This window comes from Leptidea sinapis, chromosome 38 (assembly GCF_905404315.1).
Source record: "Leptidea sinapis chromosome 38, ilLepSina1.1, whole genome shotgun sequence".
NCBI classification, from domain to species: domain Eukaryota; kingdom Metazoa; phylum Arthropoda; class Insecta; order Lepidoptera; family Pieridae; genus Leptidea; species Leptidea sinapis.
Window position 1 is genome coordinate 4,783,065 of NC_066302.1, and position 26,013 is coordinate 4,809,077.

The 26,013-nt window shown below is 36.1% G+C and overlaps 4 protein-coding genes across 5 annotated transcripts in view; 2 read left to right on the plus strand and 2 right to left on the minus strand.

Moving 5' to 3' along the window:
- Positions 1-26,013, plus strand: part of LOC126975835 (uncharacterized protein KIAA0930 homolog) — a 72,179-nt gene that overhangs the window by 15,353 nt on the left and 30,813 nt on the right. Inside the window, exon 4 of the mRNA XM_050823872.1 lies at positions 15,699-15,797. Within this exon, the coding sequence (XP_050679829.1) occupies positions 15,699-15,797 (99 nt within the window). The remainder of the gene's footprint in view (positions 1-15,698; positions 15,798-26,013) is intronic.
- LOC126975834 (phosphatidylcholine:ceramide cholinephosphotransferase 2-like) overlaps positions 1-26,013 on the minus strand; it is a 140,458-nt gene that overhangs the window by 2,490 nt on the left and 111,955 nt on the right. Inside the window, exon 1 of one of the 2 annotated variants that reach the window (XM_050823871.1) lies at positions 806-1,097. The exons of the other annotated variant lie outside the window; for it this stretch is intronic. The gene's annotated coding sequence lies outside the window, so the exon portion shown is untranslated. Of the gene's footprint in view, positions 1-805; positions 1,098-26,013 lie in introns of those variants that run through there. 2 annotated transcript variants of the gene reach the window in all.
- Positions 22,458-24,884, plus strand: LOC126975842 (uncharacterized). Its single transcript, XM_050823887.1, has 2 exons — positions 22,458-23,077; positions 24,158-24,884. The coding sequence occupies exons 1-2, from the start codon at positions 22,751-22,753 to the stop codon at positions 24,764-24,766; spliced, it is 936 nt and encodes a 311-aa protein (XP_050679844.1). The 5' UTR covers positions 22,458-22,750; the 3' UTR covers positions 24,767-24,884.
- LOC126975839 (putative nuclease HARBI1) lies at positions 22,870-25,525 on the minus strand. The gene is made up of 2 exons (XM_050823882.1): positions 24,900-25,525; positions 22,870-23,909 (listed from the first exon to the last, which is right to left on the minus strand). The coding sequence occupies exons 1-2, from the start codon at positions 25,305-25,307 to the stop codon at positions 23,100-23,102; spliced, it is 1,218 nt and encodes a 405-aa protein (XP_050679839.1). The 5' UTR covers positions 25,308-25,525; the 3' UTR covers positions 22,870-23,099.

Below are 26,013 nucleotides of genomic sequence, written 5' to 3' on the forward strand. Positions count from 1 at the left end.
AGACGGAAGTAAGGCAATACAAATAACAGATGGTGAATAGTCATCAGAACATGGAATGCTCTTTCGTAATTGTATGCATGGGAATAAGAAAAATTGTAATACAATCGCATTTAGAAATTTATTCCAGATCATAGGCGGATGGTAATAGTTAGTTTGTTACATATTTAAGTATACATATTATTATTATGTCAGTTAACCATTAACGGTTCGTGGGCCTCACTTATTGGAATGTCAGCGATGCTTTCCTGTTCTTATTAATTTCATAACAAATTTAATTTAAATAAAAAACCCCAAACTCCATTTTGCTCCAAATTATTATTATAATAACGTGCAAGCATTGTAAGCATTCCGAACGCTATACAACTCCACATAGTAAACTGTATCAATGTGATTGTTAGTAATGATCTGAATAGTGTTAACATTAATGAAATCAAGTGCAGCGTAGTTGAGCATTACTAGCTGTTCCTAATATAGAACAAATATCGCCACAAATACTTTGTTATTCTCGACGTTTCTAATGGACAATAATTGTGGGGGTTTCTCGGTTCAAAGACCGGGGGCTTAGTGAGCGATTGCCGCGTGCGAGAAGGTCGTCATTGTGTTTGTTGTTAATTACGTTTGATCGTCGCTCCACGAACCGTTACCGCTCACAAATAAGAGACATGGCGCGATGCGTGACCAACGAGATGCAATCATGTCTAACTGAAATAACTCGCCCGTGACTAAATTTCCCTGTTCTGAAACTCGCGTTACATTTGCACGTGTGAACGCTTAGGAAGTGTAATAGAATATCGTCAGGGCTTACTCGATCACTATGGAGACTTGGCGAGCAGGGTCCCGCATCGATTGGCCGTGTCGGCGCCCGGTAGAAAGTCGAGCGGGCCCCGCGATCGCGACTCAATGAGGTCGCCTGACGCCTGTCTGCTCGCACTATCGATCCAGTACACTCACTGATTTCACCTCCCGACCACAATAAACTGTATGCACTACGCACTAGGTAACACGACCGGCCGCAATTGAAAACTTAGCCTAAGCGATAAATCGTAACGACTTGCGAGCGAACGTGGCAAGTGACGGACGCGTACTAGATAATAAAATACTGGTTGGCTGAGGGGGAGGCTGTCGGTTTCGGCGGCGGTCGGGCGAGCTCGGCTACGGTCGCGCACACTCGGCTCAATGGAAGCTAAATTACGCGGCTGCGTGACGTCACCGGCCGGTCCCCTCGAGCCTGGTGCGGGTGCACTCGGATACAACTCGCTCGCGTTGCCCTTACCAATAATAATTCCCACTGCACACCGCATACAGACAGCTACAGCGAGTTTCGAATTGCGTCCCATTAATATCTATATAAGAATTCAGCACATTATGAACTAAGCTAGCATTAATAACGTCGCTTTTGTTGTGAGTGAGTCTGCTAGCAATTTCTACCCGTATATAGTTTGCTTTTATTATGAACATAATACCAAACAATACAGGGCAGCGTGTTAGCCTATTGTTTAGTATTTAGTACGAAGTAGGGCGATAAGACAATGGCTTTCGTGGCGAGTCATTATTAACTAAGATTATATATACCTGTAACCAGTGACTAACTGGAGGTCACGACTTGTAATACTAACATAATATTATGTCGTGTACACAGAGACTTGTGAAATAATTAAGATGAATAGGTAGGTACCTACTTATTTCTATTTGTTGATATCTGAACATTTATGACTAACGGCCGTTTTCAATAATCTTTATCCTTAGTATAAGTTACTATCGGTAGACAAATCTATCCTTTAACGGCCGTTCCCAATATTCAGTCAATCTCTTACTTGAGTTAAAAACCGTAACTATCGTTGACTTTTCTGTCTTAATTGTAGTAGTTCAATCATTAAAATAATTATTTCGGGTTTCCTTGTTTTAAATAATGTCATAGCAGAACTGTCTTAAAACTTATATAATAGAATTATAAATACAGATATAAAATTTGTAATTAAAAATTAAAAAGTCACTAATCGAAATAAAACCTGAAAAATCTCTCCAGTTGGATCAAACTGCACACAATGTGCAAAATTTGATTAAAATCGGTTTTGTACTTTAGGGAGTTCATCGCAGACATACAAACGTGTCACGAATTTTTTATACATAAAGATTACAAACCTTATAAAATTTATAATAGGTAAGTATCAGTAAACAATATTTTATATAGAGATATTGTTAGGTTAGGTTAAAATATGGTTATTTTACTTTATACTATTTTAGTTTTTTTTTATCTCGGCTCGTGCGCTACGAATTCATTAACCACGCAATGAATATAAAAAACACAAAAAAAATCGGCCCCCCTCTCGCCTCGTCACATCGCGAGTGCGACTCAAGCACATCTCACCTATAACTATGTATGTTGGACGCAGTTGGGGTTTTTGTCTTCAAAGAGTGCAACGGATGAGTTGGTAGCGAGTTTCGTTCTAGAACCTAGAAGTTCTCTGTACTGTAGGTATAATATATATCTTATTGATATTCTGTTCATTGTGAAGCTGTATGAAATATTATCTGCTCGTTTATCTCAGTGATATCTGTGTCAGCTGCAAACTTTATTCAATCGGAGCGAGGAAACGTCTGATAACTCTATATACTATAATATACTCTTTATACTATATTCTATATATCTAGTAGTTGCGTGACTTTGTTCGAGCTTTATAAATATCATCATGACATTATCTTAATATATATTATAAATTACGTGACACGTTGTTTGTCCGCGATGGACTCCTAAACTAATGAACGGATTTTAATGGGGATTAATTACTCCATGGAGTGCAGTTTGGTCCAACTTGAGAGATAGGATAGTTTTTATTTCGATTTGGGACCCATAAATATTTTTATTTCCAATATTTGTTTTGTATGAACATATTTTCTGTGAGAGAATTTATTGACGCACGGTTTGACAGTTCTCCTGTGAAACACTTTCATTATAACAACAAGGAGCATATTTTTTAAAATAACTCTTGATATTTTGAAATATTATTGACAAATTCATAAAAAAAAGTATTATATTATACAGAACAAAGTCTGTCGGGTCATCTAGTTATAATATATATTTTTATGTCTAACACACGTTTTGGCCAAAACCAAAACGTTATAGAACACTTAAATATTCTTATTTTTTCAAACAAAACAAATCTTAGAACTATATTTACAATACTATGACTACATAAAATTAAAACTATCATTACGTGGAAGTGTACCAAGAATACTGGCAGCATTTCCGCGTTGGATAGATAGGCTGATCCATTACACTTAAATATATTATATTAATTATGATTAAGGATCTAATACGTATTATTAAAGAAACATTAAGAGAAAATTTTAAGGAAATAAAGATTTGACTGTTGCATCTCAATATATTCTTGATAATGTTCTGTATGTTCATAAGCCCATTAACGAATTTGCTAGAAACTGCGACAATCATAATGTTAACAGGAACAACATTCATAAATTTGTTATGAGCAATCGGTTAAGTCGAGTAAGTCTTTTATTGGGCGATGTATATGTTTTTACAATATGATCCCAGAAACTGTACAAAACAAATTGAAAAGCATTGTGAACATTTGTGTGGTTCTCTAATGATACCACAGACCGGGAATGGTGCGAACGCCGTCAGGCTAACCCGCTGAGCTTCTTGCGCCCGTTCTTTTCAAGTCTGAGGCATCCTATCTCGATAGGGTGGTAGTTTTTGACTTTCAATGAGTGATTTTAAATCCTATTTTGAATCAAAATATTTGAATTTCTAACTCGCACTGAGTTATATATACCGGAAATATTTTTACAAATCATTGCAACGTCTAGTTTTTCGCGTTTCCATTTAATCTTCTTTAGTTGCCGAGTTTTTCATCTTCTGCCTAAGATCTTGTGCACGCTTATTATCGTCTTATTGTTTTTTTAATGTTCAACAATGGTCTTCCTTTATGTTGACCGAGCTGATCTCGATCACTTTTGGGAATCCTTATATATTATCTACAATAACATTAATGTTAGGTATCTTGTTGAGGAGTTAAGTGTAATTATCCATTGGACCTTGTATGGATATGGACGTGCGCAATTATTTGATTACAATACTAAAATGGCATGCAGTTTATTGTCGAGATTTTTTGAAATAACCGGATTGAGTAATAGTTTAACTAAATTATTTTGTAAGTCACTTAAAGCGCTGAGAGTAAATCAAACAGATCTTGTAATATTATAGCTTTTTTATGTATAATTGGTGAACATGATCATGCAAAGGAATTACCTCCATGTCTTCTAAGTGATTTGATGTTGGTAAATTAATTTTGGGTCAGTGCGCATTCTAGAAGTATTCACTATTGTATTCATATTTATTTTGCTCCGACCATCGTCTGAAATAATAATGAACTCCATACATCAGCGAAAATCAGATGTTTTCTAGTGGTTGTGCGTTGTAAATATAATGCCTACTAAAACTTCGCTGCTAACATTAGTCAGAGTCGACGCAAATCTTTTATCATTTAGCAGTACAAGGTTATAACGTCGCGTTATATTTTGGAATTTGTCTTAAGCTAATCTTATCTTGATTTGCAGTTCTATCTATAAAGTACGTTTATTGTTTGATAGGAATTCTCGAATGAAGAGCTTCAATTGGACGTAGTTAAGCAGAAAGGACTTAAACCACACTTTAGTCAAGTATGACATCACACTCCTCAAGATCGAATCTGTCATGTAGAAAAAACCCTATTTTAAAATGTACACGGAAACTGTTTGTTTTTTGATATTTTATAGGATACTTATATGGAAGATTATTAAGAGCTCAAACTTAAATACCTATAAGTCAAAATGCCTTTATGTGGTTTGAGTCCTTTCTGCTTAACTACATCCAATTATAGATGGTCTATGGTGCGAACTTCTAAACCATCATTGCACTTCATGCTACGAATTGATTATCCCTAAACATATTGTTATTTTCTTGCTACCCGGAACATTATTTCTGTGTGAATTTTGTGAACGCGACTTCATTTTGGCTTATAAGTGTCACTTTTCATTAATTCTTCCATACTGAGCTGGTATTTGAGAATGTTTAGTAATATTTTTATTAATACATCGTCTATATTATGTATAAGCGTATTAGTTGTGTTCTAGACCAGAGGAATAGGAATATTACGGACTTTTTTTTGATGAATGTTGATCACATTTGTACTGATTCCTTCTCTGTTTATACTCGTGTCAACTCTTTCATTTAAGCCTTCTTGTTCTGCACTCTACATGGCCTGTTTTCATTACTGAACTGATTTTGAAATACACTCCTAGTTCGAGTTTTCCTAAATGGCCCATGTACACATTGGTATGTTCGCCTAGCATGTAGCTAACAGTGAAGAGCGCGAGTTATCGGATGGTTGGCACTGAAAGTTGGTGTAAATTCTAAGAGTTTTTTTTTTGAAAAGTCATATTAACCGATAAATTTAAATGTTCTATTAAAACATGGCTCTGTCTAAATCTTACTACTCCACAGCTGATTATCTAAGTGATCGGACAGCCTGAGACTAGATTATGATTATTTTATAGCAATGGCAATGACAGTTCAATATTGTATATTCAATTAAAAAGAGCACAAAAAAAGAATGCTTGGACAGTTTCTTGTGACGCTTCTTCTCTCTCAGAGCGCCATTTGTTTCCGAAGCGGTAGTAGTATCTAGTATATTAGAAATTACATCCAAAAGAACATCAATTCCTTTAATGCCTTTTATTTACGCCGATACATACATAGTTTCTTTGCAATATTGCTTTCAAGTTATAGTAATATAGTAAGAAAATTGTCTGAATTAAGAAATTAACAAAGTTAAAAATAGTTTATTTTCTTCTACTTTATTTATCAATACAATATAGAAATAAAAATTAAACAATTAAAGTATTTAATAAATCATAAACAATACTTAACCGTACGACAGTGTTACATATTATGTGTGTTTCTTCTTACTACCCTTATCCAGCAACTATTATCTACATCTAGAAATTTTATTTATTGCATTTGAATTACGTTTGCGATATACATGACTATTTTGGTACCTACTGCTACATTGAGATTTAGGGTCAGATTTTTTCCATATTATGTAATTTGTATATATTTCTAGCGGTCTACTAGAGTGGGTTCTGCATTTTATAATTCAATAAATCTTGGGACAATGTGTTAAGTCTGCATAATCATGCATTGATCCTCCTTACCTGACTAATTTGAGCATTTCTTTGTCTATAACTGTTACTACATCTTCTTTGACTCCGTATCGTTCTGTTTATCAACTGTTTGTGAATGTAACATTGAAAAGAATTTTGCATTTTATCGAATTTATTCTGCTTTCTATCTTATCTGATTCTTTAACGGCCGTTCCCAATATACAGCCTATCGTTTACTTGAGATAACTATCGTTGAATTTTCTGTCCCAATAAACTTATCGACGGTAACTCACCTTCTCCGTACACGCTGTCTGTCAATGGGACGACGTATAGCTTACCAGCGGTAGAAGTTTGTATGGAAATTGCAATTTACGCGTCCCAATATAAGGCGATAAAATGACTTATCGGGTATATTGGGATAGCTTCAGATTATTGACAGCTAATTACTGACAGTAGAATGTAGTAAGTTATCTCTATCTGTAGATAGTATATTGGGAAAGGCCGTAAGAGGATTTCCCTAGAACTACGATAAGAAAGCGTTGTACTAACTACTACTCTATGAATTGCCAGATTTAACAAGATATTCTGGTTGAGTATAAACGGATACAAATACTCCATTCAATTCCTTATCCACATTCAGTCTCTTCAATGTCACCTGCTTGCACACTTTCTATTTCTTACAAACACGAACTTCGCAAACATTCAATCTTTCACTTGTTCCGCTCTCTGACCATCAATCTATAATATTGCATTGTGTCATACATTCATCTCCCACAAAGTTAAAACTTGTTACAAATTTATTGTTTCCTACTGTAATACACTTTCTTAGATGAAGCGTGCGGGAGGGTGATGGTGCCAAACTTTTTGCGACTCGCGGCCGATGTTCAGGGACGATCGGTTTGGCGCCGGCTCCGCTTTTACATTGTTTGTCTTGTCGCTCTTCTAACAAGGTCACGGATCGCATATTCTTCCAAATGACGCATTGTATCTTCCACTATACAAATATTCTTTTAAATAACACACGCTTGTCCTAGATACAACATAGGCCCACATCAAATAATTCTGCTACCGATATTTCAAAGCTTCTGTTATACTAATCTTGTTTTAGTATTTGGCCACATCAATTTAAGTTTGTGTCCAAATTTTGGCTCAACTATGATGGCCAATATTTAACCAGACGTTGATTCCGATACAAATCTTGTTACCGGTTTCCAGACACATTTTTCCTTTATTATTTCGGAAAAATAATCTGTTATTATCTATTGTTAAGAATCTCACAATGCTGGTTTTTCTTAGTATAATTTAGCGAATCGCATCACGGCATTCGTCTGTTCAGTCGAGGGCATTGTCATTTTGAATATAATTAACAAGAAATACTCATCCATAATTCCCTAATCCAAAGTTCACTTTGTATCAAATTATAAACAAGCTAATGCTAGACGACATATTGCAATTATTTAGTAAATAAAAGAATAAGTATCCACATATTTTTATATTATTCGCAATACGTCAGTCTGGTGTTAATTTAGGCAATGTGCGGCTTTAGTGTTAGGATTTGCCAAAAGCCTCTTTTTGACATATAACCATCGAAAATCTGATACAACAGTCCTTATAAATTGATGACTATCTATGCCGTTGTCGTTGGGTCGGTTATCCGTTAGAATTAGATGATATTTCGTCGTACACAATAGTAGGTGGAGATTCATCTCTTATGTTATTACTTCGTATAAAACATCACCCAAATACTCTGTGTGAGGACCCTTTACTATTTGAATTAAACATTCACTTCGTCACGCTGAAAATGGTATTAAAAGTCTCACGATGTATCGATAATTAGATCACGAGTAGGTATTGTGTTTTGTATATAGGTTTAAAATTGTTGTGATCATATCATATATTATCACTTATTTATATATGGAGCATTCTTGGTACTCTGTCTTCGATTGCTTGGCGTTGTGTAGAGACATCATTTCATCGTGTGTTTTTCCGAAATACACCACACACGTACACGTTAAGTTCTTGATGAGCTTCTCTACCCGTTATTTTTAGACATGGTAGGTACATTTAAAAAGGCACCTACACATACCTTAATGGGCGACAAAGGTGATATGATTCCTTTGCTGTTTCTGCAGAACTTGAGCGGTGTTGACCACTGTACATGTGTACATGATGCGTACGCACGCATACTATTCTACCTACTCCATAAATAAAAGTCATTTCGATATAGTAAATCAAAACAAATTTAATATTCAATTGGTTCATTGTAAGTAGGTATTGGTTTTACAATAATTATTATGATTAATAAAACTACGTATCTACCGTAAATAAGCATCTTTGTGCTGAGTATCTGCGAAGGCCATCTTATTTTTTTATGTCATTTAATAAAGACTAGCCGTGGAATTGCTCATAACTCACTGATTGTGTAACGAGTTCCATGAGAGAATAAATTAACAATTGAATGTAATTCGGAAGGTTCCAGACTAAACCGTCCACACAATAGTAATTTAAAACATAATATCTATCTACATTATCGTGCAATCGACCGTTTCTTGTTTATGCTCGAGGTTACTTTGCTATTTCATTGAAGCATTAGCTTGCAACGTGCGGTTTTGTTCATCTGAACCTCGATCTGATTCTCCTGGTTGTGTGATATCATTAGGTTTTTTATTATTAGATTTAAGAGGAAACATTATCTTAGGCGTTTTTAGATTCAATCATCGGAGCAATAAGGAAAACTACAGCTGCGACTAAAGATCGTAAAAACCAGGGTATCTCCAAAATCGAACCAGTCGTAACGAAACTTTGGAAACTGAATGTCTCGAATGGAAATTTTCTGTATCGTACTGTTTTTTTGCTTATTGCGTACGGATTCGTGTACTAGATCTCTGTTTGCGGCCAATATGATTAAGCCTTTTTAGTACTCTAGCACTTAAGAATACCAGATATTATAAAAGTGAGATTGAGAGGCTCTATCGTTCTGTTTATCAACTGTTTGTGAATCTAACATTGAAAAGAATTTTGCATTTTATCGAATTTATTCTGCTTTCTGTCTTATCTGATGATATAGATCTAATTTGAAAAAAAAAATTTGATCTAGCGTTGAAAATCAAGGAGAAAAGGGTCAAGAATGTTTGTATGGAAATATGGGGCACTTATGTTTCCTCTTAACAGTATCTGGTTGGGTAACGAATCTAAATTGTAACCCCCTTATTCATAATAGTCTGCTTACTTAAAGCATTGCTAATTCTCACTCTGTCTTTACAATTGACCTAAGTCAGAATGAGAAAAAACACTCCTTAGCGTCTGTTTGAAGTTGGCGGATCATTATGAATAAGGGGTTTAGTGTTTAACTATTTCGTTGATAAGATACAATTGTCACTTTGGTTTTCATAAGAGGACGCCTATTGAACTAGAGTAGGTAGCACTTAAAGATGTTTCTATAATGGTAAAAAGGTCTATTAACATCGAAACCGCGCTATTTCAACAGTGGTGTACAGTAATTATGAACTAACAGTAGAAGTAGTTTTATTACTCGTTGTTTGAATATGTCGAAGTTATTTTTAGAAAAATGTAGTCACTTTCCTTAGCACAGACATAGTTATGGTGATGTTTTAAGTTTAGATTCAGTAAAGTTAAAACATCTGCATTGTTATTCAGTGTGAGTCAACAATGATAGCTTTGCGATAAGTGGCAAAGTTAAATGACTCATAGCTTACGTTGAGCTGTGGAAATAACCTTTGTGTATTCCTATCAATATGCTGATCCATTGAGTGACTCAACTCGGCTACTACACAGCATTGATGGGGTGAATGTGTGTTTTTCACCGAGTAACAGTTGTTGTTGGTAATTGTTAACAGGTTTTATAATTGGGTGTTTATAATTCTGGCTCGAGACTCCTTCGCGTTAAAGCGTACACTAATGGTGCGTGCATATTGGCCTAAAGAATTCGCCGTACAACATTGCTGCAATGTTTCATGAAATTTTGTAAAAATTTCTCATAGTTTGGACGTCTTGTGTGTGCGAAATGTGCCGTTACACGCTCACCCTGAGCTGCAACCCGCTTGCAGAGCGACCCGTAACTTACCCAACCTGTACCAGACAAAGGGACGTGTTCGCAGCTAAATGGCGGAAACAGGCGACGCGGGAGTTTCGTATTAAATCGTATTAAGTTCGTATTATGAGCGCGCTATGCGTACATACTTGAAGCGAACTCGCAATGGAAGGTTGAGTGATACATTTTGTTACGTTTCATCAGTCTGTACGCACCTTAACGAGTAAACTTTTCATACAAGTCCAACAGCGAGATGTCTTGGAAACTTTTAATGGCCAATTATATCGTCTTTATAGCCATACGTAATATCAATCTATATTTATTTAATGTCCTGCTCTTGACCTTGTCGGGTACTGTTACTTACTTGCATATGTACCATCCACAAATGTGAATACGTGACCCACCTCAATGTCATTTTCCTATTGTCATAATACACAACTAGGTTGAAATTCGCTTGAATATATATTTCCTAAGTACATTATGTTTGTCATGTGTCTCGGATATGACTCAAATGATTTTGATGAAAGTTCTAGTCTCTGTTAAAATGTTTTTTAATTAGCATTCACGCCTGTCATCTTCTAATATATAAAATTCTCGTGTCATGGTGTTAAACATTGAACTCCTCCGAAACGGCTCGACCGATTCTCATGAAATTTTGAGTGCATATTGGATAGGTCTGAGAATCGGACAACATCTATTTTTCATCCCCCAAAATGTTAAGGGTGGTCCACACGATTTTGTTTTAAATTTTTTGACATTTTTTTTAAATTTGTTTGATTATGACTCAGCATTAAAAAATACATACAACTTCAAATTTTCACCCATCTACGATCAACCGTTACTTTTATATCGCGATTTTAATATCTGCAATACAACGTTTGCTGGGTCAGTTAGTTTTCTATATAAATTCTCTTTCGTATCATGAATATCCATCCTCCAATCCACTATTAACTCTTTACATACACCAAGCAAAGCTCGCGCACTAGGTTATTTCTAAACAGCTTCATATCTATACGTTGCTTTGATTTTGCGGTGCACCGTATTTAAAATTCACCATGCTATTCTATTCCTTATATAAATTCGTAAATATAAATTTTAAAAGCTAACATATAACAGTTATAATACCTGTACTATAGGTATCATCAACTATCTAAATTGCTTCTTAAAGGTCCTCTTTTAAGTGCTCCATTTTGTCTTCGAAACGAAGAGAGTTACCAGTGGGAGGCTCCTTTGCACACGATGCCGGCTAGATTACGGGTACCACAACGGCGCCTATTTCTGCCGTGAAGCAGTAATTATTAATTACTTTGTTCCGGTGTGAAGGGCGCCGTAGCTAGTGAAATTACTGGGCAAATGAGACCTAACATCTTATGTTTCAAGATGACGAGCGCAGTTGTAGTGCCGCTCAGAAGTTTTGGGTTTTTTCAAGAATACTGAGCGGCATTGTAATGGGCAGGGCGTATCCATTACCATCAGCTGTACGTCCTGCTCGTCTCGTCCCTTATTTTCATTAAAAAAAAAAGTTTGTGGCAATCGAAATGGTTTTGATTTTAATTTAGTTCAACTAGAGAAAGTACATTAGGTACCTACATGATGAGGTTTAAGATGAAAGACATATATTTATTAGGTAATACAATCATATTGCGATAGAGTAAATATTTTGTCGTCTTAGTATTTCGGGTGCAGAAGAAGAAATTATGCGCAAGAATTCTAGAAGTATTCTACGATGGGTATTTTCTGGAAGACGGTCATGATCAAAACCGATGACATAGGGTAGGGCGGGGCTAGTTGAGCAATTTTTCATTTGAGCGGCTATAGGTCCTCAACGATAACTCTTAATGTCTTGTTCTACATACTGATCAATTACTAATATATCCCTTAGCAAAAGTGTCCATAGTAATTATTTCTAGCTAGATGAGATTAAGAGCTACAGCTGTTTAAATACCGAAAGTCATGTTTGCTCAACAAACCCCATGGGTGAGGTAAGTTGAGCAAGGATATGGGGCATATTAAGCACTCAGATGGATTCAATGTTAACTAGACAAGAAATCAAATTTGTTTTTGACAATCATCTTTTATTTATAATTTTTATGGGCAAAATGACAAAACTAAATTATTCGAATAATGAACTCATGTCATTGTTGCAATTGACACAAACGATAGTAAGACCAGCACCAGGCTCACATTTTGTATTTTCCATGCCCATTTTCTGCAAATTTTACATTGTATGTATGTTTTTCGCCTTGTAAACTTTAAACTTCCCAGCTACAATCTTATTTAGCTTCAGCACAGTGGACACTCCTGTCTCATCCATATTCCAAATATCTGATACACTGAATCCATGTTTGTTGAGCAACTATAGCTCAACTAGCCCCACCCCGAAATTTTAAGACAAAGGTGAGATTATGAACTATCTGTAAGAATTATACGCAGAACCTTTATATGTATCAAAAGTAGAATAAATTTATCATTGTATAACACTTACCCGATTGAAAACAAATGAAATCTGATAATTTTAGACGAAATATTACTGTTTACAACTATTTTACTCTTTGTTGTCAAAATAAATAATGCGGTCATGTACTTTACTCGATTGACGTGGCACCACTGGCGGTCGTGCGATAAGTTCTTCTTTGTCGACGCTTTCTTTTCGCTATTTAATGTTTCTGCGTGCGGTGTATAGTTTCCGAGATATTTTGATTGCCCAACTTGCCCCTATGCTCAACTAGCCCCGCCCTACCCTAGATGGCGGGCCGGCAGCCGTGTACTCATATCGCTCAAGGTCGCTGGCATTGAGTGTCGCCTTAATAATCAGTAATTGTAGAATATCATTGTGACGTCACGTTCCTGCTACGTGAAGCTTGTAGACGTCATATTTGCGTGGGAAGCGCTTTTTTGTTCAAATCACACGGAGATTAAGGGTCCTATCGTTTGGATAGTCTCTGCTTTATTGTAATCATTAATATGGGACGTCCGATCATCTTCCGTAGAGACAGATTTAGATCGCAGAGAGTCTGTGCAATCTTTTTTTTGCAATAATAAATATCTCGATTTGTAAGTAGAAATCATATTTGCTTGTAAAAATACACTAATTGAGAAAACATATAACTTATTGTTAGTTATAGAGGCGTTTATGAAAGTAGGATTGTTGCAAAGGTAAAAATATCGCATATTTCGTTGCTCCTAAATGAATACTTAGATATCAAGGTATATATAATGCATTTTGTTTTATTCAATTAAGTAACATGTGGACAAAAATTTGAAATATATATGTTACTAGCTGATCCGACAGACGTTGTTCTGTAGATATTAAAAAAAAAATACTGCTTTAAAGGAATTTGCCAATAATATTTCAAAACGTCACGAATTATTTCATAAAAAATGCTCCCTGTTGTTATAATGAAATTGTTTCACAGCGGAACTGTCAAACCGTGCGTCACTAAATTCACTCATAGAAAATATGTAAATGCAAAACAAATATTGAAAATAAAAATAATTATGGGTCCCAAAGCAAAATAAAAACTATCCTATCTCTCAAGTTGGACCATACTGCACTCCATGAAGTAATCCCCATTAAAATCCGTTCATTAGTTTAGGAGTCCATCGCGAACAAACAACGTGTCACGTAATTTATATATATTAAGATTGTATAACTTAATTCTGTTAGTGTTAAAAATTGTACATTTAATAGCAAATTCGATTACTGTTAAACAAAAATATTGACAAAATGAATATCTGGTTCGAAGATATTATAACTTTTTTTATGTAAGAGGGGCTAAGCGGGCAAGAGGCCCACGTGATGGTTAGAGGTTAGGCAACCGCCCATGGCCATACGCAACTCAAGCCCATAGGATGACAGTTTCGCTATAAGCCCTTCATGCTACATCCAATCAAAGGCCTTCGTTATGTCCCTAACTCACCACCAGCGCCTCTCCCTTCGATTCAACCGCTTGCGCCATTTTATGGGTCAGATATGCAGGAAGATTACCAGCTGAGCGACCCTAATGGAAATCGTACTGGCAGTCTCTGATCACCTGCTGTGGTGTTCCTTTAAGTATCCTAAAAGCTGGCGTTTGATAATCGACTCCATAACTTTGATGCCTCCCCGGCCTTAAAAAATGGGAGTGTTCTCTAAGCTTGAAGGTGCCTAAGTAGTTTCGGTTCGGAAAAACTGCAGAGACTGGCCAAGGAAGAAATTTCTTGTAAAACGCGTGATTGTGGAATGCCAGACGGCAACGTGATGCGGATGGATTTTCACATTAATATGACTACGCTTTTATTTTTGTATAATGCGTGGTTGTCACCGAGCGAGTAGGCGCGTTGAACCCGCCGCGCGGAACAAAAGTCGTTCCTCAAATAGATTCGCATAACGCACACTTTGTTTACTTTCGTTACTTCTTTATATCTGAGAAGAAAGACTACATCATCGGGACCAGTGGCAAGCCATAACTGCACATAATAATTATGTAAACTACATAGAGACTACTAACTCAAATTCCGGCAATATATTCACTTCATATTTACACGCGAAATAATTTATTTTAAAAGTTGCGTCAGCGATAAATTATTTACACATTTTAAGATGAACCGTGATGTTTTTTTCAAAACAATCTTAAAAAAAACAATTTCACATCGAAAAGAGCTGGTCTATCCGTCGTGCAAGAGCAAATAGATCTTTAGATTAGATAGATTAATCCTTAGTGACTAAAAGTGGTAAAATATTAATATTGGTATGTTGTTAGTGTTATTAAAATTCACGAACATTGCTCGAACAATTTTGTATGATAAATTAAGCCGAGCGCGAGCCAAATGAAAAAATAGAATACACGAGCCGTATACATTCCGCGTTCGTTCGGAATTTACCCAATTTCGGGTGTTACGTATATAAAAAAAAACTTGCCATTCTTGTTCTGGAATCCTTCGCTCTGCTCTGGATTATATATACTATCTGGGTTATAAATAAAAAAAACCTTTACGTTAGTTCTATGTCCACTTAGAAGGGAAAATGATTGAGCAGGTCACGCGACAATTAGGGTGCTCCCTCATTGTTTCGTGGTCGTACGTATATCAAATTCTTGCAAAACCATAGATGTTACAAGAGCACAATATCCATAAATTGTAGTGTATTCATGATCTTTCAATCACTTATTGATTGTCAAATAATATCTACCACAGCTCTATGAAAATTAGCTGTCCGTTCACCTGATGAGTACTCCTAACCGCCTTGGTAATTTCAGAGACAGAAAACAGTTGGCGCCCGTTCAGGGAAGCTTACACGTATTCTTTTAAGCTTATCATATCAGCCCGGAAATGTCATCGGAGGGTTTTTCCATTTTAGTGGTACAAGATCTCTTTGAAAATCAGACAAGCTTTTTATCATGCAGCGCTAATTCGACAAATATGTCTTTGCGAATGTTCTTATTGTAGTCTCCCCTGTTGATTGGCTCGCCCGACTAGGTGATGAACAAATTTTTTGTTTCGTCAGGTGTACGCGTCGCCCAGCAAACGGAAGATGGACACCAAGGGCGAGGGCGAGGAGATGACGTATCCCCACATCTGCTTCATGGTGGATAACTTCGACGAGGTCGGTATCTACTTCTGTAACGCTATACGCTTCTTCGAGTCTGGGTCTTTCGATATCAAGTTTGTCACTGATGTAATTTTTACCGTTATTGTTTAACTTTTACTGTTTATTAATATGCTTGTGCATGGTATGTTATTTATGACAGACGAGCGGGACGTACAGCTGATGGTAATCAATACGCACTGCCCATTACAATGCAGTGCTCTTCAGGATTCTTGGAAAACCCAAAAAATTTGAGTGGCACTACAATAATGCATTTGTCACTTTGAGACATAATATCTTAAGTCTCATTTGCCCAAATATCACTATCTACGGCGCCCTTCAGACCAAAATAAAATAATTCTTACACATTACTGCTTCACGGCATCTAACCGGCATCCTGTGCAAAGCAGCATTCCTCTGGTAAATAGCAGATTACCTTTGTAGCTATTCTCTATTGAATCACCAGATGAAATCAAAGACGCCACTGTATAGACCTAGGAAAACCGTCTTGTATAGGAGATATGCAAAAATTTGGTGAGACTCAACGCACCCAGATGCCGAGAATGGTACAAGTTTCTGTGACGTAGGTATACGATTGTTGATGGCCTCAGCTCTGTATAAACACAGGTCTGCGCCGAGTTATGCCGCATCTCTTGCCAACACAAACATTTTACTTTATCAAGGTGTATTCGCCTCGTTCCACCTAATATGCTGTAATTTACTGGATAGTGGTTTATATTGTGAGACACTTTGATCTCAAGTGAAGACAAATTCGTTTAAGAATTCATCATTCAATGTTATTCGTTCTAATTTTATTAATATTAGTAATTAGTAAATGGAGAAACCGCGAGTGTATAAGACCACACGGCAGAAGTGAAAACTTCATGAAGGCGAGGAGAAATACAACTTTTTTTTTGATCTATAAATTCGACATTGATCTGGTAAATTTTGTTCTGACTGATCATTTACGTTACATAGTATCTTTGTGAAATAACATGAGCATTTATTTACAAAAGCAAGAGATATTTATCCGAGAAATACAAGAAACGGTGACAGACTAGTGATTATACACAAATTTCATAATGCATCCTACGGAAAATGTAGCTATGTCATGTGTATAAAAATAGTTAATAAACTCCCTCCAAGCTTACGCGAATTACCCGTCCAACGATTTAAAAAGGATCTTTTTACATGGCTTATAGATAAATGATTTTATTCCATAAATGAAATGTTGACACATAAGGTTAAATTAAATTAACTTTAAAATATATATTAATTCTAGTCTTTAAATAATGTCATTTAAAAATAATAATAATAATTTAAATTAACCTAAGTGCTTAAAATGAAGAGTTTGTTAATGTTAAATCAATTATAATAATAACTAGAATTTTGTTAATTAATAATTTTGCATGCCAGAAATGGCCGATAACATTGTTCATTAAAACTATTTACACCCATTGTTACATGTTTTCTAGCAAAATATAGGATTTATTTATTTATTTAGTCACATAAACCACAAAATGAAGTGTATAACGTGCATAAAGCAGTTCTCATTTCAAAAATAATTCATATTTTAGGTATAAGTAGTACTTTGGTGGGCTAGCATAATATATTATCCACGAATCCTATTCTCGTCTGACGATACTCAGCTAACTAACTGCAAACACTTATCAGTTCCTGTCAGTGAGGTCATTAAAGCATCAGCCAGATTTGATTAGCGGTGGCCAAACAACAATATTATTATATTGTAGCAACTAGCGTGCTATTTTTTTTTGCTTCCAAAATGGTCTTTCTTTTTTCTCGCACCAATTAAGGCGACGAGTAAGCAGAAAACACGCAAACATGGTGTTTTTAGACAAGTTTGAACGAGCTATGAACACTACTCAATCCTGTTACACATATCCTTAAGTCTTATTTGTAGGTTGCTAATGCTTGCTGTTGGTTATAGTTAACACTGTCGAGCCTTTTCTAACTACCACTTTTCTTTGAAGTAAAACAAGTTTTTTGGCATGGCGTGACGCATTTTTTGGAACTTCTCTCAGAAAAGTAATTCTTATAGCTTGTACTTTTTTGTGTAGGTTCATTTATTCAGATTAGTGGTGAATAACGAGGATTGTAAGCATATAAACTGTTTTCCACCCAAGAATTTTGAAAATATTGGCTTTGTTACATAGATGGCGGGCCGGCAGCCGTGAACTCATATCGCTCAAGGTCGCTGGCATTTAGTGTCGCCTTAAGTGTTTTTTATTATTCATTTACCATCTGACTCATGATATTTAGGCACAGGTTCCAGATCCAAAAAAAAAGCCTTTAAACCTTCTTTTTATTTTTATGACAGTAAGGGACGAGACGAGCGGGACGTTCAGCTGATGGTAATTGATACGCCCTGTCCATAACAATGCAGTGCGGCTCGGGATTCCTGAAAAACCCAATTATTCTGAGCGGCCCTACAATTGTGCTCGTCACCTTGAGACATAAGATGTTAAGTCTCATTTGCCCAGTAATTTGACTAGCTACGGCGCCCTTCAGACCGAAACATAGTAATGCGTACACACTACTGCTTCACGGCAGAAATAGGCGCCGTTGTGGTACCGATAACCTCGCCGGCATCCTGTGCAAAGGAGGCCTCCCACTGGTAAATAACCTTTATTATCAATTGCAAAAATTGTATTTGATGTTATATTATTATTGTTCTATATTTCACTTTAATCAAAGCGAATAGTGCTAGTGGTTGATCTAAGAGCTATCTTCACCGGCATCGGCGGCAAACTTGGCTTACATTAGCCAATCACAGCTCGTTGCCTGGCGTCTTGCCAACCGACTACGTTATCTTATTGAATATTTTATGAAACTGGAACATAATTCTATTTGGTCACTTTTGTTTGTTGTATTTTAGTTTTAGCTCTTGTATTTGTCACGTCCGGTTTTATATTTAACGTAAATATATGTCATATTTTAATATTATATTGAAAATGACTCACGAAATTTTATAATATTGGGCTTCAACCACTGGATGGGACTTATGCGATTTAACCATCGTTATACGATTTTATTTATGGAAAAGTAGAACAAACGAGCGTACCCGTACGCTCGTTCGTACCTGGTGTTAAGTGATCACCGCCGCCCACATGCTCATGCAACACCAGAGGAATCACAGGAGAGTTGCCGGCCTTTAAGGAAGGTGTACGTGCTTGTTCTTAAGGTACCCATACCCGTACCCACGGTCATATCGTCCCAGAAACACCGCACAAGGAAGCTCATTCCACAGCTTTGTAGTACGTGGAAGAGAGCTCCATGAAAAACGTATTGTGGAGGACCGCCACACATCCAGATGGTGGGGATGATATCCTAATTTAACACGCCACGTGCGAAGGTGGAATTCGGCGGCAGGAATCAGAAGAAACAGTACTTCGGAACACTCCCCGTGATAAATGCGGTAGAAAACACACAATGAAGCCATGTCTGAACGCATTGCCAAGTTATGTTGGCTAGATAAATTCATTCATACTCAGTAATATATAAACACTCATGATAGAAACTAGAGTGATATGAACAGATTCAAGCATAAAAGTGATATATTATTCTTTATGTATATGCGAGTGTGAGAGTTTTGCACTGTGATAAGGAGTACAGGATGTTTGTCGCAAGTAGTAACATTAGATGGGCCAGCGTCTATGTAACACAATCAATAGTGCCCTATTGTGTTGTATCGTCTTCCACCATTGCTGCTGAACAAGATAGAAAAAGAAATTTTATTTATTTTATTTTAATAGGAAAACAAACAGTATAACGTGACACAAATAGGTAAAAAAAGTATACATTTATTTACCATTTACAGTTTTCGCATATAAGAGACTATAAGCGTACATACATACACACTCACGCCTTGTTTCCATCGGGGTAGGCAGAGACAATAGAATGCCATTTGCTTCTATCCTTACAAACCTCACGCGCTTCCTCGACATTCATTACACTTTTCATACATGCTCGCCGGTTGCGGGTGCTTCGGACCTCTCCTTTTTTTTCTCAAAACGTCCCCAATTTGGTCGACGAATGTTCTACGAGGTCACGACTATAAGCGTGTTACAAATAATGAACTAAAATGCAAAAATAAAATCAAGAAGTAATACAATAAAAGTATATAGATATGATACACGAAGACAAAATGAATGGATATTATAATATTCAGGTATTCAGCACTCAAGAGAACACGTCCTCATCGAACGCCTCATCAATGTATCTTAAGGCGACACTAAATGCTAGCGACCTTGAGCGATATGAGTTCACGGCTGCCGGCCCGCCATCTATGTAACATAGCCAATATTTTCAAAATTCTTGCGTGGAAAACAGTTTATATGCTTACAATCCTCGTTATTCACTTCTAATCTGAATAAATGAACCTACACAAAAAAGTACAAGCTATAAGAATAACTTTTCTGAGAGAAGTACCAAAAAAATGCGTCACGCCATGCCAAAAAACTTGCTTAACTTCAAATAAATGTGGTAGTTCAAAAAGGCTCTGCAGTGTTAACTATAACCAACAGCAAGCATTAGCAACCTACAAACAAGACTTAAGGATATGTGTAACAGGATTGAGTAGTGTTCATAGCTCGAAATGCTATACTTTCACCACAAAACTTGTCTAAAAACAACAAGTTTGCGTGTTTTCTGCTTACTCTTCGCCTTAACGCGTTTGGTGACGTATTGAATATATTGACATCAGGCAAGTCTACTGATATCTGATTTATTGCTTGTGGACACCTTATAAAATATGAATGTTGCCTGAAATATATTGATTTACCATAGGGAGTGACAATAATATAACATATTGCAACAGCACTTGGTAATCTTCATGAAGCTACATCAGTTCGTGAAGGGGCTTTGAGATGGGAAGAAGAAATGATAAGAAAAGATATTCACAATTTATATGGATTTAAACGAAATGTGTATACAGAAATGAAACGCTCTGTTATCTAATCTTATCATTCAATACAGATAGATACCAATAAAATCTTAGCAAGATTATGTTCCTAGTCTAATCTTATAAGAAAAAAATATTACAAAAAAATACCGAGATCAATTATGATTATGAAAAGGCTAATAATAAGTATAAAATAAAAGAAACAATATAAAAACACTACCAATTTTAAAGATGCATATATAGGTACTATTAATCAATGTTTCTTAAATGAAAAAAAATCTATAGATACTTAAAAATTACGAAATCCTATAGGTTATCTATCCTATCCTATATCAATACAATATATATTATTTCCAGAGTCATTACTAGATACCACCAAGCTTCAGATTGTTGTAGACATAATTATTTTTTAGAGTACTTTTTTTATAGCAAATGCATGTTTTTTAGTCGTTCAAATAAACCCAAACACGGCAAGGAAAAATGATTCTATTTAGGTGTTCCCATGCCCACTTTCTGGCCTTATCACCTGATACTTAGTGAGGTACTTAGAGGTATATTGCTTAAGAGTGGTCGTATTGCAAATGGGATTTTCTTAGTGGTTGAGGTGGAAACTTGAGTCGTCTGATCTGGGGGAGCTGAAGAGCGCTTAAATGAGAAATCTGGATAGAGGAAACAACTTTGTTACGATGTTGACACTGGTCAAAGCCTTGTGTGAGACCAGCATGCCCGTTGTATACGGTATATCGAGTATTGTTGTTGGCATAACAATCAATATTGGAAAGGCATCCAAAATATCATTATATTATATGAAAGAATTATTGTAATTATAGGGTTTAGGATGGTCGAAGCTCATGGTCGCTCAGAGGGCAATGGAGAGTGCTATGCTCGGAGATTCAGAAGATGTGGAGATCCGTAGGAGAAACAAAGTCATAGCCCAAATGATTGCGAAACTGAAGTGGCAGTGGGCTGGCCACATAGTTCGACGGGCAGTAAATCCTCGAATAGCGACCACATACCGGAAGACGCAGTGTTAGTAGGCCCCCCCACAAGATGGATCGATGATCGCCGGAATACGTTGGATGAGGGTAACGCTGGACCGATTATCGTGGAGATCTTTTGGGGAGGCCTTTGTCCAGCAGTGGACGTCTTCCGGCTGTTATGATGATGATATGATAGGGCTTAAGATCTGAGGATCATTCTGAATGTTGCGCCCAACGAGAAAATTGTTGATCCACCTAGAAAAACTCATAATGCTATGAAATTTCGTGAAAAGCGCCTTGTGTCATACGTACTCATTCGCTTTGGCCATATCTAAACTAACTGCCACACCTACTTTCGTTTGGCGCTGCCCATTTATGTGTTACTAGAAGATATCCAGCCCATTGGCCATATCAAAAACCGCACTGCTTTTACTTATTTAGCAACCGGAAGGATAATTGTGTGTTGAATAAATAATAATTATAACATTTATAGTAGTCTTCCTGCGACTACTGGACTATTTATATGGTTTCCCTGTTTGCTAATGTCATAAGCGAATTTATTTGAACAGAGTTAGTTGCTAACTCAATTATATTCATTACATATTATTGTACAGAACTTAACAGAATCATTACGCCTCTATTTTACGTCAATATTTTATTATTCTGAAATTTTATAAATTCTGCAGTAAGCACTCTTCATAACTTACTCTAAAAAGCAATCCATGCCTTATGAGTCATAGAAGATGTAGCGTCGGTTATTGTGACTTCAATATAATGGTGCTCCCACATTGCCGTTAGAAAATGTTTAATAACGTTAGTAAACATTTGTTAGCAAACATTTAATCACAAATAAATTTTCATGTTAGAAAATGTTTAGTAATGTTAGTAAAATGTGTTATCTTTTGTTTGTAAACATTTTATAAGGGTGATGGCGGGATAGGCGGTGCGGTGCGGTGGGGGTTAGAGTACGCAGGTCGCTGCGCGTGGTGTCTCGCTTGTCAGTTCCTTTGTGTCAGCGTGCATCGCTGTGCGTGTGTATTAGTGGTTGCGCGTGCGCCAAGCAATAAAATATGTCCGGTAATTGGAATAACGATGATGTTTACAAACTGATTGAAATGTTTCAAGCAAGAGAAGTACTATGGAACACGATGTCAGAGAGCTACAAAGACCGAAATAAAAAACACGATGCTTGGATGGAAATTGCCAGTGAATTTAATATGGATAAAAAAGTAATTGAAAAAAAGATTCGATCACTCGTAGGTCAATTTAACCGAGAATGTAAATCTAATAAATCTGGTGCAGGAGCTAATGAGTCAAGTAAATGGTTTGCATTTAAAAAACTCATGTTCCTTAAAGGCAAAAATATTCCAAGTTTAACTGTCGATGGAGGGTTGCAGGTGAGTTTTATTTTAACGTCTTTTAATAATATTTAGATGCCCAGTCCAAAAACCCTTCATTTGAAAAATATTCTGCGAATTCTTTTCTTATTTCTTTCCCATCATCTGTCAGGGATTCACATGCTTCAAGTGGTGTTAATTGCTGCTGTTCTAATCTCCATTGTCCATCGATACGTGTACCAGTTACTATGTCATCTCCATCATAGTATTGAGATGGAGCGTAAATCATGCTCGATTCAGTTTTTCTTATAAAATTATGCAGTAGCACGCATGTCATAATTAAAGTAGTAGTTTTTTCTGGATCTAATAATATTGTAGTTCGTAAAACTCTAAATCTGGCTGACAAAATCCCAAATGCGTTCTCTACTGTTCTCCTCGCACGACTCAGTCTATAACTGAAGATTCTTTCCTTAGAATTGCTATCCTGTGGTCCTGGAAAAGGTTTTAATAAGTGTTTTTGTAAAGGGAACGCATCATCTGTTACGAACACATAAGGAAGAGGTTTGTTTCTGCCTGGTAGTGAGCTGTCACTGGGTATTTTTAAACTATTGTCGTTAATTTTATTTCGAAATTTTGTGTTTGCGAAAACTCCGCCATCACTTATGCGTCCTTGGCAGCCAATATTCACGTACAGAAAGTTGTATTCTGCGTCCACTATCGCTAAAAGTACAACGCTGTAAAATCCTTTATAGTTGTAATATTCACTGCCGCTATCAATTGGCTTTTGTATGGCTACGTGCTTTCCATCGATACTTCCTAAGCAATTTGGGAAATTCCATTTTTCTTCAAATGAATTTGCCACGTGTAGCCACTCTTGAGGTGTTGTTGGTATCTGGAACAAAAATAGAAGATTAAGAAATAGGCGCGAAAAATAAATTTATAACTCGTTATTCTAACAAATTTTATTGGATATTTTTATTAAGTATGAAATATTAATAGAATACACTATAAAAAAATATGATTTCAGTTAAGGGTTGTTAAGTAATAGAAAAAGAAAATCGCGGTTATAGATTTTTTTACAATTTTAGCTAATTTGACGCGCCTATAACTTGAAATTATCGTTTAGTTCTATTCTTTCAGGGTAACGAAGAAAACAGAATTGCTTCAGAAAACACTCTCAGTTTGAACGAAACAGGAAATACTGTCACTGATGAAACTACGGGCACGCCTTTCGCCACCCCAAAACCATTTCGGAAAAGAAGACGGCCTGAAGTAGAACAAGATCCAACACAACAAGAAGCTGTAAATATTTTACAAAGAATGTACGAATCTAGAAAAAGCAGGGATGAAAATGACGCATTTGGAGAGTATGTCTCGATGAAACTGAAACAAATAAAAAACAGTCATGCTAAGAATACTGCTCAACATCACATTAACAATATTTTGTACAATGCGACAATGGGACAATATGATTTTCCAACAACCTTTACAGACCCAACCGCTAGTAGTTCCTGGGGATACAACTCTGAACCAAATCTATCCACTTTTTCGGAAAATAATGCTGACTGTAGCTCGAGAGGATACTACACCGCACCGAGTCCCTCGGCTTCATTTGAAACCAGTTCTTCGGATAACTCCAGGACACATACTCGTACCAGCGCAAGAACACAGAGTCCGTCTAATTTATCGGAATCAAGCCAAGATTCGACCCAATCATTAAACGATTTGTTGGAATCAATCAAAAATTAAAAAATACATGTTTGGTTTGTTAAGTATTAAAAAAATTATTAGTAAGGTAAGATAGGTACCTACCTAAAGTATGATTAGATTAGATCATATTAAAAGTAAATAAAAAAATAATTAAAAATGTTGTTTGACTTACCTGTATGTATTCCTTTAAAACCTCATTGAGAGCCTCGCACACTTCTGGTACGATAATAGATATCACTTGGTCTGACAACTTGAACACATTTCCAAGACTTTTATAACTGCTACCAGTTGCCAAAAATCTTAACGTTACCGCAAGTCTTTCCGTCACACTTACAGATTTTCTAAATGTAGTGTCTCGTTTGCCTATTTTTGCCCCAATTAAATTTTGTAGATATTCAAATTCGGAACTGTTCATTCTTATAAAATCTTTTAAGCAACCATCAATACCTAAATCCTTGAGATAGTCTGTGGCACTATATTTTCCTCTAGCTTTTAGCGTTTGGCGCATCCAATAAGAGCGCTTTTTCTTCTTTTTTAAACAAAAAATAAAAGCTATTCCAATGAGCAAATCTTCTTCCATTTTCGTGTAGACGTCCTCAGCCCTCAGAAGGCGAAACCAAACTGCGAGCCAATACTAGATGTTATAAAATGTTTAAACATTTTCCATCAATGTAGGAGCACTTATAACATGTAACAGTTTCTAACAAAGTGCAACAATTGTTAACATTTGTTAGTAAATGTTTTGGTGTTATAAAATGTTTACAAACATTTTATAACGGCAATGTGGGAGCACCATAAGTGAATTTGCTAGAAACTGTCATAACCATAATGTTAACACCAAGAACAGACATAAACTTATAATGCCTACTACTCGGCTAAGTCGAGTTAGTAAGTCTTTTGTGGGGCGATGTATATATATGCTTTTACAACAAGATCCCAGAAAATGTTCAAAACAAAAGTATTACGTTATTCAAAAGAATTGTTAAAATACCTTTGTATGGTAAAGGTTAATATAACATAAATTACTTTCTTAATGATACCACAGATTGGGAATGGAGCGACCGCCCTCAGGCTATTAAATAATAAGTTCAATTGTACAATGTTACTTTGTAAACATATTTTTTCGATGACAAAAAAAAACCCGCTGAGTTTGTTGCGCCGATTCTTCTCAGGTCTGAGGCATTTGTTTGGGAATGGGAGGTAATTTTGACTTTCAATAAGTGATGTCACATCCTATTTTGAATAAAAATATTTGAATTTGAATGACCATTATTCATACTTTGAGT

What these genes read in the sequence shown, in the direction of transcription:
- LOC126975839 (XM_050823882.1), bottom strand. Translation starts at nt 25,307, where the DNA reads ATGGAAGAAGATTTGCTCATTGGAATAGCTTTTATTTTTTGTTTAAAA. An exon ending in TTTTAAAGGAATACATACAG is followed by an intron (nt 23,910 to 24,899) that starts GTAAGTCAAACA and finishes TTTTTGTTCCAG; the next exon opens with ATACCAACAACACCTCAAGA.
- LOC126975842 (XM_050823887.1), top strand. Translation starts at nt 22,751, where the DNA reads ATGTCCGGTAATTGGAATAACGATGATGTTTACAAACTGATTGAAATG. An exon ending in CTGTCGATGGAGGGTTGCAG is followed by an intron (nt 23,078 to 24,157) that starts GTGAGTTTTATT and finishes CTATTCTTTCAG; the next exon opens with GGTAACGAAGAAAACAGAAT.